The sequence below is a fragment of the Primulina eburnea genome, unplaced genomic scaffold, assembly GCF_022965805.1.
Source record: "Primulina eburnea isolate SZY01 unplaced genomic scaffold, ASM2296580v1 ctg1314, whole genome shotgun sequence".
Classification (NCBI taxonomy): Eukaryota; Viridiplantae; Streptophyta; class Magnoliopsida; order Lamiales; family Gesneriaceae; genus Primulina; species Primulina eburnea.
In genome coordinates, this window is record NW_027330842.1 from 1 (window position 1) to 14,956 (window position 14,956).

General features: G+C 36.7%; 4 protein-coding genes and 1 long non-coding RNA gene across 11 annotated transcripts; 3 read left to right on the forward strand and 2 right to left on the reverse strand.

Moving 5' to 3' along the window:
- Positions 1–6: 6 nt before the first annotated feature.
- Positions 7–8,294, reverse strand: LOC140820646 (dual specificity protein kinase YAK1 homolog). Of its 6 annotated transcripts, none has more exons than XM_073180948.1 (9): positions 7,620–8,291; positions 4,730–4,929; positions 2,757–2,910; positions 2,564–2,673; positions 2,409–2,478; positions 2,217–2,299; positions 2,050–2,128; positions 1,928–1,968; positions 7–1,560 (listed from the first exon to the last, which is right to left on the reverse strand). In XM_073180948.1, exons 1-9 carry the CDS (start codon positions 7,815–7,817, stop codon positions 1,386–1,388), a joined length of 1,110 nt encoding a protein of 369 aa, XP_073037049.1. In that variant the 5' UTR covers positions 7,818–8,291; the 3' UTR covers positions 7–1,385. The 6 variants fall into 6 exon arrangements, with proteins under 6 accessions (XP_073037049.1, XP_073037052.1, XP_073037051.1 ...); XM_073180950.1 differs by having other exon boundaries at positions 1,449–1,560; positions 1,928–1,963; positions 7,620–8,289; XM_073180947.1 differs by having other exon boundaries at positions 1,556–1,626; positions 1,737–1,968; positions 2,820–2,910; positions 7,620–8,294.
- Positions 8,295–8,939: 645 nt separating this feature from the next.
- Positions 8,940–9,940, forward strand: LOC140820647 (uncharacterized). Its single transcript, XM_073180952.1, has 3 exons — positions 8,940–9,513; positions 9,593–9,763; positions 9,844–9,940. The coding sequence occupies exons 1-2, from the start codon at positions 8,995–8,997 to the stop codon at positions 9,704–9,706; spliced, it is 633 nt and encodes a 210-aa protein (XP_073037053.1). The 5' UTR covers positions 8,940–8,994; the 3' UTR covers positions 9,707–9,763; positions 9,844–9,940.
- Positions 9,941–10,389: 449 nt separating this feature from the next.
- Positions 10,390–11,156, forward strand: LOC140820648 (uncharacterized). 2 transcript variants are annotated; one of them, XM_073180953.1, is made up of 5 exons: positions 10,396–10,485; positions 10,582–10,680; positions 10,751–10,807; positions 10,886–10,989; positions 11,056–11,114. In XM_073180953.1, the coding sequence occupies exons 1-5, from the start codon at positions 10,407–10,409 to the stop codon at positions 11,065–11,067; spliced, it is 351 nt and encodes a 116-aa protein (XP_073037054.1). In that variant the 5' UTR covers positions 10,396–10,406; the 3' UTR covers positions 11,068–11,114. The 2 variants fall into 2 exon arrangements, 1 of the variants encoding a protein (XP_073037054.1); XR_012115551.1 differs by having other exon boundaries at positions 10,390–10,485; positions 10,751–10,984; positions 11,056–11,156.
- A 65-nt stretch (positions 11,157–11,221) lies between these two features.
- Positions 11,222–12,171, forward strand: LOC140820644 (uncharacterized). Its single transcript, XR_012115550.1, has 3 exons — positions 11,222–11,357; positions 11,447–11,911; positions 12,008–12,171. It is a non-coding gene; the product is annotated as an uncharacterized lncRNA (long non-coding RNA).
- A 664-nt stretch (positions 12,172–12,835) lies between these two features.
- LOC140820645 (uncharacterized) lies at positions 12,836–14,130 on the reverse strand. The gene is made up of 2 exons (XM_073180944.1): positions 13,864–14,130; positions 12,836–13,726 (listed from the first exon to the last, which is right to left on the reverse strand). The coding sequence occupies exons 1-2, from the start codon at positions 14,128–14,130 to the stop codon at positions 12,836–12,838; spliced, it is 1,158 nt and encodes a 385-aa protein (XP_073037045.1).
- Positions 14,131–14,956: the final 826 nt, after the last annotated feature.

Below are 14,956 nucleotides of genomic sequence, written 5' to 3' on the forward strand. Positions count from 1 at the left end.
GACTTTTTGGTTCATCGTGCTATTGCTTGCAAGCGAGACCCATAAAGGTATCCCTTCTTTGCTCAGTACCAGGTGAGCTCCATCAACTGGATTTTATAATATCTCCTGGCCAGGTCAGTACCTAACCAGGCCCTTTTCTTTGTCTTACGAATCCGCATCGTTAGCTTGGAAGGCTAGGGGTTATAGTCGACATCAACGCCGGACCGCTCATTGAAGATAAAAGTACATAAAACCACCCATATGTTCTCGTCATCTTTGGTAAAATAAAGTCCGCTGCAAAGACTTTCATAAACCACTCTACCGTAGTTTTTAGTAGACAACCCCCACCACTTTGTGTAAAATCATTAGGTATGAATATGTTAGATTGTTTACTCACAATTTATTTAGTAGTACATGTTTAGATAAACATTAGTACTTTCAATATTATATTGATAAATCAGTGCACATTTCTAACTACCTTGAAAACTTGTAACTAATGTCAAGGCTCCATTACTTCATCAACTGAACTGTTACTCTAAAAAAACATCGGTATTGTTCTAAACAGCTCAGATAGCCTATATTATTCTATTTCCCCTATTTCACCACCATTGGAGCTTCCTAACCTCATTAATTAAAAACAATATTATTCTAAATTATTGTTACATTGCGAAATTTCAAATTTCAAATTTCAAAGATGAAAATTTGATATAGCGATTATCGTACGATTCAATAAGTAATCACTACATGTCAATGATGAATAAACAAAACAAAATTATATCTCCCCCACATCTTCGAAATTCCAGCGAGATAGATCGTCGTTTGGCTCACTCATTTAGATGTAAGATCAATTAGCATTTATAATAACTCACATCACCTTGGTATAACTTGTTACTTTGAGATGCGTACTTCCCCTAGACCTCGTCCATTTTGAAACTTTACGACCAATTATTCCAAATCCAAATATTAGCAAGACTGAGCATCTTGTAGTTTCCAAAGGACCCAGTATCTTCTCATTGATTTGCTAAAAACTTAATAACTAGATTGGTTCATGAAGCAGGCAAGCTTTTTACTTGACTCAATTTATTTGGTAGATACCATAAAAGATAACCAACACCCTCTCAAATACAAATTCAATGCCTGGACTAAACTTGGTAAGACCTGCTCAAATTAAAAGAAATGGTGGCACCAGCAAACTAAAACTGTGATCATTTCACATAGTCCCAACTCTTTAAACCATAATATATTTCTGAGCAGCACTTGTCACATTATTCAAAGCATCAAACGAGCAAATAAGAAAAGGAGGCAGGATTCAAAAATCCCAGCATTTTCCCCACTTTTCACTAGGTGTTCATCTTAAACGACAAGGTGCACAAGTAGCAGGATATGAAAATTCTTTCAGCAGTTATTCAAAAAAAGATGTAAGATTTAATTATAACTTTTAAAAAATAAAGTATCATACCAAGTATTTTAATCATCCTCCTTGAAAGATCAAACTCTGAAGCTCCTGGAAACAATGGCAGCCCCATAAATAATTCTGCAACTATGCACCCAAATGACCACATATCGATCCTTGTAGTATATCTGAGCTATGTTAAGATTCCAAACCATGATTTACAGCACAAAAAAATCTGTCCGACGAGGAGGACCCTTCACAAGAAGATGGAAAACAAGAAAAGTGAAGAAAAAGATGACCCGAGGATGAGTGGAGAATTAATTGGCGTTGTTGTGGTTGCCCCTTTTATATCTAATTATCACACCTCTATAATAAGGGAGAAAAGGAAATGCAGTGAGCAAAATCGTATACGGCATGAATGGAAGGTGCATCTGAATCATTCTTCTCTGACATGGAAGATATTGAGTCATAAGATTTAAATGCTTGAGGGAAATTGATTCAAAACATAGGACTGGAAAATACAAGAATATATTCAATCTTGTATGTTTAGGATACTGATATCCAAGAAGATCTTCAGGAGATCTATAGTACCTACTCTGAAAATGAAACAAAAAATTAAAACTTATCCACTAAATCAAAATCAAGAACTTGACAGTTCTACATTGGAAGATGGTCACCTGAATATAAGAATAAACAGTACGATCTTCCATACAGGCTGATCCAAAGTCTATGATTTTGATTTCTGCTGGCTTCACACTGTCAATTTTATAACAAACCCAAGAAATGAAGATGCAGAAGATGATAAACACTTCAAACAGCCCAACATCGCCAAGGAGCAGATCACCTTGAACATAATAAAATGTTTTCTGGCTTCAGATCACAATGAATTACACCAGCATCTTTCATCAATGCCAATCCACACAATATCTGGACGGAGGAAATCAAATTTAGAGCACAGATAAAAAAAAAATGTATGGTCGTCGCATTGATTAACTTTTTTCAAAACAACAACAATCTGAAGAAAGGAATGGATTACCTGCTTTGAGAATAACTGCACAATGTTCAATGACAATCCCCGAAAATGGTTCAACTTTATAAGCTCGTACCTAAAGAAAACGTTTAATGTTGTGACCAAGCATCGACATGTAATTAATATTAATAACACTTCAAATAATTTGATCAAAAACTTACAAATTTGTGTCAAGCAGCTCAAAAGCAATGCACAAATGACGTCGAAACACAAAATAATCGTAAATTCGAACGATGTAGTGGTTATCATCAGGATCAAACTTCTTATTTAACTGGGGAAAATTTAAACAAACATTGCTGGTAAGCTTTGCATTTAAATCAAATAAAGCTAAAAAATCCAATTGAAGGGCTTAACTGTAGTTAGAATAGAAACTTCAACCAATGCCTGCTGATAGTAAGCAGGTAAATTTTTAATTACCTTAACAGCAACAAAACTGTCCATTTCAGCAACCCAGCACTTGGCAACCTGACCAAATGTTCCATGACCAAGAACATCCTTGGCAATGTACCTGCATATTAGGGAAGCAAATAACAACTTATTTGCCAGCATCTTATATTTCCTCCTCAGATAAAGAAAGGAAGATAATAGCATGTAAAATGGGTAAAATGGAAACAGAAGAGGAAATGTAGTTACTGCTTTATTTGATACAAAGATAAGTGAGGAAAAAAAACTTAAGTAAGCCATGTCATGCCCAATTCATATGAATGTAGGTCTAAGGTGAGAAAACATGTTAAGGATCTTTATCGATTTAATCTTGTCGTGTCAGTTCAGAACTAAGAAGACACGCTTCCATTTTGTTCTCACTCTCCCACAATTCTCTCAACATGTAACTGGGTAACTTACAGTATTCTAAAAGAAAAGAGCAGTGAAATTTTATTTCTGTAATCACATCTACTTGTGCAAACAGTGAGGAGATGCTCATAGAACTGATGTTTCAACAATAATCAAGACCCAAAGATATTTCAAATATTGTCAAAAAGGAGTATCTCATGTAATAAGGTGATCTAGACACTATATAGTTTCTGGTATTTCTCTTCATTATGCACTTGTTAATAACCATGTTTCATGTTTGCTTATCTTAACTGATAAATTTGGCCCAGCAGATCAACTAATCAAATTGATATTAGTACGTAAAATTTTATCACAGAAAAAATCAGTTTGTTGTGGTGACTGGAGGTGTCTTGCATCCATGGTGGGAGGCAGTGGAGAAGAAGAAAGGTGATAAAGCCATGAATGAGCATTGCAAAGGATGATTGGTGAATAAAATAGAATTGTAGGTGAAAGCATACAAATATAATAAGTAGATAAAAAGCGAAAATAGATGACACTTGCATTGAGGAAAAGCATGATTTGATTACTTTGAAGGTTATAATGGCCAATAACATTCAAATTTAAGTCACATCACAAATAATCTTGTCAAAGAAACATTAGATTATGTTTCCTTAAAAATGAACATTAAATGGAAAATTCTAAACCCAACTTATTCCAAACTTAGATTTTTTATTGTATATTTCACAACTCTTCCCTTACCCCATCCTTCTCAAGAAATGACCTATAAATGGCTAAGGAGACCAAAAGATATTATGCACGTAAGTGCTGGACATGTGAATTGTCAGTTGAATAAAACACCACCAACTTAATTTTTTTATTACATGAATAAAACCAGAGTGTTTACCAAGCCTCATATTTGGTACGAGAATTGGAATTTAAGGGCTCCCATAACCCCTGAAATTTGTGATCATTAGATTGGTCCCGTGCTAAAATAAATATGCTTGTTCAAGAAAGACTAAGCAAGCAAGCGAAAATTACATTTTAGTCCCATAATTTGCATATTATCCGTATTTGATCATGTCGTCAGTCAATTTCGTTATTAGTCCATTAATTTGTACTTTTTCGATTTTACTTATTTTTTATCTGAGAATTGACGTGGCACCGAAAAATGATGACAAAAAGACGGATATTATTAACGTGCCCGATGCGATGTCAAAATTCAAATAAAAACTAATTAAAATTGGAAGAAAAAAGCAAGTTACTAGAGTAAAATAGTGAATTTCCCGATAACATAGCCAAAAAAGAATAACGTGCAAATTTCAATAGAAAAAATTTATTTTCCCAAGCAAAAAATTGGATATCCTAATAGCACTCAATTTAGCAAGCAATTGGCTTTCCTAATCCTCGTTAAATTTTAATACACCATAAATGAATCAGGGTTTCAGGTCCTGAGATTAAAGTGCTATCTACCACTCAATTCCTTAAACTAATGAAACATCTAGTAGATGATAGTAGATGATAATTAGCAAGAGGGTAATACTTAGATTGAAACATACCTTCTCCCTGAGTCTAAATTTCTCAGAACGAAGTTTACGGTAAGAATAAGGTCTGAGTTTGCATTATCAAACCCATCATTGAAAAGACCTTCAGATGGTGAAGTCAAGAACCTCTTTGGATTCAATTCCTCTGCAAAACAAAATTGAGAGTTGCATGTCTGGTATATCTCAACAATATCTTTGGTCAACCTGACAACCAACTGCAACATTGAATAAATGTCACCGAGACATCTCCAAATCAAAGCCAAGATTCCAGAAATTAACATTGAAGGTCCAACGAGCCAACAAACTAAATAAGCAAACCTTAAAATCTGAATTAACAATTCTGGGAAAGATGTAAACCTACACATACTACCTTTCAAAGTTAGTAACACTTAAGTCAATATGAGAAATTTTCCCCCTTGAACAAAAAGGAACTAATAAAGCAAACTTCAAAGATCTAATTGAATTCGTAACAACTTTGAGACAATTTCCATTGTTAAATCTTTTGCATAATTTCCTGTTGCTATGACATCGTGCACAATACATTAACGGGAACATTCATCCAAGGACAAAGAAAGTAAATTAGAAGCCAAAACTAAAGCATCAAACAACAGCAGACAATATTTTGTAACTAATTCAAGGTTATACATCACTGATAATAAATCAACACCAACTTGAAGCACATCATGAAGTAATTTTTTGTTCATCATAAACCATACATCCACAAATGTAGTTTAACTCGTTTCTCAGAAAATGGGAGGGGAGGGCAAGGGCAAAATATTAGAAGCAACACCAACCATACTTCCCTAGGAAAATCAAAGATAAAGCATATCAAGTTAACAAGAAGCGCACCACATGACAATGGTGAGACAACAAAGTAACAGTAATATAGATCCAAAGAGCTAGATTAGTTTATTACAGTACTCTTAGTTCCCAAAATCATCATGTATTGTGTTACATTAAGAACATAAGCAATGCATACCAGAGACAAAACTATGAAGAGAAATGATATTTTTGGGGTTAAGTAAGAATTAATTCATCCAAATTTCATCTAGTCTATCTAACTTCTAGATGCAATACGTCGATTCCATATCATGCTGAGTATCCAAAGTCCCTTTGAATTTCCTTATTTATTTTTCTACTATTGTTGCCTGAGCTGTCTCTTATAAGAAGTGTGCTGACAATAGGTACAATCTCAATCCCGATTGCAAATCTTACCCATATCTTTCTAGTTCAATTGGCACACCAATCCCCAATATACAGCCAAAAAATCCTGATCTCTAGGCCTTTGATTTATAGTTACTTTTTGACTTAAAACAACTTTAAAATTCAGTAAAAATTTATTTCCCCACAAAATCATTGTCAAAGTCATTTCCTGAAAGTGCTCATCACTGTCCACAACTTATTCCAACATGAGCTCCATTAAGTCCTCCCCCACTCTGTTTCTGATTAGAACTGGTGATACATCGCCCACGGAGAATATCATAAGGTAGCATTGATTTAGCTTTTGGCCACCTTCGATTCGACTAGGACAATATCTTACGGTAATAAATAATAATAATCCAATAAAGCATAGTGAAACTAAATGGGATACATGCAACGAAATGATTCAAGTAACGTGTTTTGAACCTCAATGAAATGCATGCAATGAAATGATTGTATATAATGGTGTTACATAAAAAGGTAAATAAAAATAAAAGTGCTACTTTGATGAGAGTTCCTTCTGGGAAAAAAAAAATAAAGTCAAAATAATTAAATATCCAAAACTCTTAGCTGAAAAAAATGTAAAATAAATAAAGATTTATTATTTTCAAAAGTTTGAGGCCAAAGAAGGATCAGGATTTCAAGGTAGAGAGGAGTTCAACTCAAAAGTCCAATAAACAAGGTTGATGAGATGCTAGCATAGGGTAGTGCCTTCACACTATATCTAAGAGTTAATTTTAATTTGGCTATGTTAAATTTATGGACCCCACATGTCCAAATCAATTTTGGATCCTTGGATTTAGCATTAGAGTACTACCCTTATGGTAGCATGAATTCTACCAATAAATAGATTACTGAACTCTCATCCATTTACGTAAGCCATGACAATTGCCATTCTATCTAATGTGTAAAAAAAAATTTTTTATACAAACAATATATATAGGCACACACACACAATAATATGAAACCAATGACATTATGATGAAGACGAAAATCATTAGCATAATTTTGTCATCAGAGAGGTAACGATCTGACAGCAGATTTTTTTGAAGGATTCCCAATTATCTATAACCACTCTTCTTTCTACATACCTATGGTCATTTGCACAAGGCAATTACTTTGATGGTCTTAAACAACTATCTATATCCCGGTCAAAATTGATTTTCCCTATTTCCTGGTCAATTAATTAAAATTAGCAATTTGCACACAGTCTATGGAGCCTAAATGCTAGCATACATCATTTTATCTATGTAAATAGAACTTCGTTTCAAAAAGAAATTAAATTAATTCAGGATGATCTCTACAATTGTTAGGTTCTTCTGAATCACCCACACTTAACAGACAACCTTTTCTATTTCTCTGTCCTCGTGTTTTATGTCATTATCGTTCCTATCATTTAAATTCACAGGGAAATAAATCGTGATAGGATAAGATCGCATGCTTAGATAGAATCAGCACTTATTTATGAACGCCATGCTGTCAATACATACATACGTAATAGTTTCTGGCCACTACATCAGGTGATATCAACATAAACTTGTGATCATGAATAAATGATTAAACCCATGAGCGAATAGGATTGATCGTATATAAATCCCATAATTACACTAAGAATCAACGATTCCCTGCATGGAGGTCTTCTGACGAGATGGTACCACAAAAACAAGCAAAAATTCAAGTAAAATGACACTCTGGGATCACTTACAGGCTTTCTAACAATGACCCGCAAAGGTTGGTGCTTTAACTTAACACCCAAAGCTGGATAATAATGACGGAAGGAAAGCGGCAACGGACGCCATGATATCAGCTTGGATGTGGATGAAGATGAAGTCGAACTTTCATCCCCTTCCGATTCCGAGGGCTGCGATTCCCCTACGGTTGTCTCATTACAGACCCCATCCATAACACTCACCCCTCCCTCCCTCCCTTCTACTCTGTTTGCGAGTTTATCTATCTATTACAATAAAAATACAATTAATTGACTTCAGATTAGCACTGGAAAAACTCAGAAACTGGATTGCAACCAGTGAGAAGGTTTAACGATCGGCGAACACCCAGAAGACTGTAACCCCATTTCTCAAAATACAATCGTCTCCCTCGGCTAAAATCACGAAACAGGATCCATCAAACAAGAAAAATACCAGGCGATGCAAAAGATAACCAGATCGAACGAGTATAAAATCGATCGATCGAGCTCACTGCTGCAACAAGAGGAGAAATTCAGATAGCGGATCCCTCAATTGTTAATCGCGAATGAAATTGAAAACATGAGGATTGAATTCAATTTCTTCAGATATGCTTAGTGAAAAGGAAGAACAAAATAATTATAATTAAATTTTATATTTTAAAATAAAAAAATAAATAAAGAAAAGAGAGACGGAGATAGGGATGGCAATTTCCCCGCGGGTTTGGGGCCCCGCAGAGAAAATCCGAAACGGGGATGGGGATCTCCGATTTTTTCGGGTTTGGGTTCGGGTTCGGGTTCGGGGATTTTTTTAAATCCCCGATGTAGTTCGGGGCGGATTGGAAATCACACGAATAAACCCACCCCATAATATTTATCAATACAAAATATACGTATTTTGTTTATAATATATTTCATATTAATACAAGTATTATTGTTGTTGTATTGTATTAATATTTTCCAATATATCAAATAAAATATACGTTGTTTGTTTGAGAAAAATGGAATTTTATCGTTGCTACCATATTTTTTTGTAGAATGGGGATGGGGACCGGATGGTAAGTTATCCCCGAAGTTCGGGTTGGGGATTCCCCGAACCCGAAAATAACGGGGATGGGGGCGGGGAAAATGTGGTTTTATGAGCGACCACAAAATTTTTCCTAACCTTACTATAATTTTTTTTTTGTCACATGTCTATTTGCCGAGAAAACTAGGGAAGGAATGCCATTTCCGATGTAAGTTTACAATTCAATCGAGATATAACGGAGATTTCTGAGAAGATTCATTTTATTTGAACAATGAGGAGAGAACCCATTTTTTCGAGCATTCTCTTTTTGGTAATTTAGTTAGGTATTATAGAGATTTGAAAATTTCCAGCCAAATTCTATGGTATTTAATGAGTAACCAGATACTTGATAGTAGTAGTGATGATTTGTGGATGGTGGTGCGCAAAAGGCCTGTTAGATTTTCTTTGTTAGAGTATTGTTTAATAACGGGTCTTGATTGCGCTATAGAGCCCGAAGATTTACCAGATAGAGGTGTATTTGGCACCACACACTTTCCCGGTAAGGCTGATATTGTTTTGGGTGATTTGGAGGGAAAGATTATTGTCCAAGAGCATAACGAGACTGCTCTAGACATGGAGAAGATAAAGATGGCTAGTCTATACTTTTGTTGTGCCGTATTCGGTGAGGCGACGAGGAAAAAGACGACGAAGATCGACCCTAAATACTTGAGGCTTGTAGATGATTTGGATAGGTTCAACCATTATCCCTGGGGTAGAGTAGCCTATCGGGATGCGGTCCAATGTTTGAAGAAGGATCTTTTAGGACGATATAATTACCTCGCCGAGGCACAGGGCCGGAAAGAAGTTGAGGGCAGCTTCCTTGTCGGTGGTTTTGTTCTCCCTCTGCAGGTATATTATTTTTTGAATGTTATAGTGGATTTGTTATCTCTATTTGTACCAGTAACACTGTTTGAAATTTATGTTACAGATCTTCGCTTATGAATGTTATCCGAGCGTGGCACAGAAGTTAGCAAGGAGAAGAGATGTGGACGGTTTGATGTTGCCCATGATGTTTCAGTGGGTGACTAAGACGTGGGCGTAAAACCGTGCCCCAACTGGTGTTGAAATCGCTGCAGCCTTCGGTGATTGTGCTATAGATGTAAGTAATATGAATTGATTTGGTAAAATAACCGTAGACATTAACTTTAATTAATTTGATCTTTTATTAATTATATGCAGGATTGTCTGGGATTTTTGACTCCTACTCCTGAGGAGCTAGTTGCACCGTATTATACGACCGGGCATTTTGTTGATTATGCGCCTGATGCGGTGATCACTCGGGTACTCGAGCTCTGGAGGTAGGGTCGGACAGTCATATGTAGCGAGCATCCCTGTGGAGTCTCCCTCAGTCCAGCCCACGCATTCTGCACATTCACCTCCCTCAGACCAGCCCATGCATTTTGGGCATTCACCTCGCTCTGTCCAGCACACGCCTCTTGCACATGCATCTCCTGACGTTTCCGGCATCCGTCCTGGTGATCTCGATAGATCCAGCTCTAGGACCACTTCTCCTATGTGTACGGGTCCTAGAGTCCACTTTGGACTCAATCCCTCCCGGCGCCCATCACCCTTGGAGCATCGTTTCGAGCGGCGATTGACTGCGTTGAAGGATTCCGTTACGTCCATGCATGTGAAGATTGCAGCAGAATTTATTGAGACCAGAGCATTTATGAGGAGTATAAATAAAGCTCTAGTTGACTTGAAATCGAGTTAGAGCTGGTTTTGCTGAGATGAGGTCTAACATGTCAGTGCAGGAGCACAGAGATTATAGCATAGTCTATACCAGAGGGCGGAAGAGGAAAGCATCTGAGGCAGATTTTGGTGAGTTAATTTTATTTATTATATTTATGTTTATGTAGTATAATAATTTAGTACAATTCTCATAATTATTTTAATTTGTTTGATGTGCGCTTTTAGGTGTGGATGATAATCTAGCTAGGGAAATTGCGAGTACTAGCCAAACACTACATATATTTGAGCCTAACCTTCCGGTGATTATAGAGGAGTCCTCAGAAGGTGAGTTAATGCACTTTTTTGATTTGATATTTATGTATAGTATATTAAACAACAAAGTCTTTATTTTAAGATATTCAAGTGACTCCGGTTCCGCGTAAGTCAGGTGGTGAGGCGACCACGTCTAGAGGTTATTACAGTAAACCTTGTCTATTCATATTTGCATTAAAGTTGTTATTATTTTAATTTGTTGAATGTACGCTGTTAGGTGTGGCTGATAATTTGGGTAGGGAAATTGGCAGTGGTAGCCAAACCCAACAGATATTTGAGCCTAACCTTCAAGCCATTCCAGAGGAGTCCGCAGGAGGTAAGGTAATGCACATTTTTTATATTTATATTTATTTATAGTATATTAAAAAATATATTTTATGTTTTCAGATATTCAAGTGACTCCAGATGCGCGTATGTCAGGAGGCGAGGCGACCACGTCGAGAGATATTAAACTATACATTGTTTATTGTATCATATTTGCATTAAAGTTGTTACAATTGATCATTTTATAGATGCTAGTGTGAGGCCACTTGCGGAGACCGTGATACTGAAGGTAAACAACTCGCTTGCGCGAGTTAGGGCCTCGATGCTCGACCGTTCGCCTAGTAGGATTCGAGGTTTTATGTGCCGAATATGAGAAGTCGTTCTACGGGCCCATGGCTATCGCAAACTCGCGTGTCACTTTCCTTGTAAGCTTTTAAATAAATCTTTTCTAAAGTTTAAATTTGTAGAGAACTTTTTTTAAAACTTTGAAAACCTTTTGTTATGTTGAATTCAGCACATCGACGAAGCTCTCCGTGGATTGCTTGAGATGCAGATCCGACATCCTGAAGTGATGTCGGCAGATGATTCGTTGATGGACAGAGATTTCTACTTTGCGATATCAGTTTTGGCCGAAGCTAAAGATATTGATTTCAACATAAATCTGGCACCGATTGTGAGCAAAGTCAAAGGTAGTGATCCAGAATGGCCGTGTCTCTCGTGGGAAAAGGCACGAAGAATTCTCATCCCTGTCTACACAGATGGGCGCTTTTTTTTTGCTAAAACTTGTGACAGGGGTGAATAAGTGCATTATATATGACTTGCAGTGAAGGCACGATCCCAAATTCAAAGATCTGAATGAAGACATATAGCCTATACTTATAAACGGTGCTCGTCTGCTATCCATTGTTGGGAACAACCCACACCCCGAGAGGCCATGGAATATAAAACTACATGATTAATTCCGTGCCAAGATTATACAGTACGTTGTCAAGTTTCTATTTAAAATATAATAACTTCATTATTCTTTTTTTTAATGGTAACAATAAATATTAACTTTTTATTTTTTTTTTCACAGCGAAGATTCAGGAGCGCTTGTGTTAGCTGTTGCCGGATACTCTTTGTCCAGGAGTGCGCAAGTAGTACTAACTTTAGATGATAGATTAGTATCTGAGTTTAGATACTTTTTAGCTTGTAATATGTTCCTTAATGATTGGTGATTATTGTGATGTATCGGACAATTTTATGTCATTATTGGAACATCGTTTTCTTATGTAATTTTTGGTGTTATTTTGTTGGTCGACCACTCTCGTTTTTGGTGGACCAAAAATTGTCTGGTCGACCAAAAAATTCTGTTAGTCGACCATAAATGAGTTTGGTCGACCTTTACCTTTTATGGTCGACCATTATATTGTGTTGGTCGACCACCACTGTTCTTTTGGTCGACCATTGTTATTTAGTTTTAGGGTTTCAAGGGTTTAGGGTTTTTTAGGGTTTAGGGTTTTTCATCCCAATCTCAGTATTTTGCCACGATCTAAAAAACATGATTATGTTATATGTTTCAAGTTAAATGTGAATCATGTAATCGAACTATTTTTTTTTATATTTTTTAAAAAATATAAATCGTAATTTCCAGATTATGTTATATATTTTAATTTACATATGAATCAATTTATCACAATCTCAGTATTTTGCCACGATCACAATTATGTTACATATTTTGGACAATTATTAATATATATTTTAAAAAAACAAAACTCACCATCAAGCTAATGGTCGACCATGAGATTGATGGTCGACCAAAGAAAACTAATGGTCGACCATCAAGCTAATGGTCGACCATGAGATTGATGGTCGACCAAAGAAAAATAATGGTCGACCATCAAGCTAATGGTCGACCCTCAAGCTATCTCTTGCTGAATTCACCAATCGAAGGAAATCTGTTTTGTTTTCTTCTGCCAACTCTCTTCTCTAGCAAAGGAGGCAACACCAATGGAAAATTAATGTTGCGTGGCCATTCATTTTCTTCCGGAACGGGATACACAGTCTCTGAGTCAGCCATGCACCATGACATTGTAGAATAGTACCGTGAACACATATCATATAAATCAATATTCGCTAACCAACTAGCTGCGATGGCATGAGCACATGGGATTCTATCAATATCAAAAACTCGACATGTGCATCTTTTTGATTCGAGGTCCACTATGGCCGAATGTCCACGACTCCTAACATCAAACTCCATACGTCCTAATTCAAAAACTTGCATTCCTTGGGCATCTGTGAACCTGCTACGAAGAATCCCCTCGATCGTAGGGGTCAAGTTAGTGTTACTTGCAATTGATACGTGGCGATATCGAGCAAACCAAGATGATGCCAGTCTCTGCAAGGAATCTAAGAGTGCAATGATTGGCAGCTTCCTTTCTTCAAGCAGTCTAGCATTGATTGACTCAACCCCGTTTGTCGTCATAATATTGTAATGGGTCTTCGGACAATAACGCTCGAGTCCATCTATCAAGTGAGTCTCTCTCATCCAAATATTGCGCTGCCTCAGGATATCTATTCCTAAACTCATTGTATGCAATATAAAACTCGAAAGTTTTATAAATTTTTGCAATGTGCAAAACATTTCGGTTGCACCCTTCTTTTTGCATATTGTCTTCATGTTTTGGGATAAATGCCACGTACAATGTCCATGATGCACATTTCTATAGACAGTAGAAACTGCATTAATGATCCCCTGATGCCTGTCAGAAATTATCACCAATTCATCCTCGTCTGGTACTACTTCTAACAACTTCGTTAAAAATCAACTCCACGAAGAAGTACACTCGACATCTACGACTCCCCACGCCAAAGGATATTGGTGATAATTTCCATCTTGTGCCGATGCCACCAGTAAAACACCATTATACTTGCCCTTCAACCACGTACCATCAATTGATACAACTTTTCGCATACTTCGATATCCTCTAACGCATGCACCAAAGCAAGAAACATATACTTGAATCGATTTTCCTCGTCGACAAATATGTCTGTTATGCTTCCTGGATTCATCTGCTCAACCATGTGCAAATAACAGCTCAATTTTGTAAAACTCTGTGTAGGATCACCTTTCAACATATTGTCTGCTAGTTCTTTCCCTTTCCAAGCCTTGTAGTCTGATATATCAGCATTCATACTATTGCGCATCATCGCCATCACCGCTTTTGGTACAATTGGCACTGGATGACCTTGGAAATTACCACCAACATATCACGAACAACAGCAGAACTCGCTCCATGGATTCTCTTTCCTCTCCCAGTCAAACCACATGTGTGTGTATTGCAATATGTTCGAACGGAGAATGCACGTGAATCATTCTTAATCAAAGAGGTCCAGATTCTCCACTTACAATCATACACTACACATTTTACGGCGTACACCTTTTGGCTATTTTTTACCGTCTCAAATTCAAAGCAAGCTTCCAAACTTATTATAATTAGCTCTTTTTTCACCGCTTCTCGGTTTGGAAACTCTTGACCCACAAACAAGTTCGAACCATCCGTGAATGAAAATGTGTCATTATCAAAAGCCACATCCGCAACCAAATTTGCATCATTGCTTTGAACCAAATTTGCCTCGCCCTCAATTATGTCATCACGTGCTTCATCATATAACTCGTCCGTGTTACTACGATCTACATGCATGGCATCCACATTATGCGCTTCGTCGAATGTGTTACTACGATCCACAGGCATGACATCCACATTATGCGCTTCGTCGAAAAAATCACTGCTATTATTACGATCCACAGACACAATATTCAAGTGAAAATAATCATCAAAATGACTCTATTCGTTAATATTGCAATTGTTCTCATCAATAGCATTTCCGTGCAAATTATCACAAGAATCAAAAGAAGCAACACATTCAATTTCAACTTGAAGTACTGGCCTAATTCTCGGACAACCAAGATACAAATTGTGAGACCCCGAGACTAAAATAGCTTTGATGGCATTTTGGTAAATAAGTTGAAAAATATTCA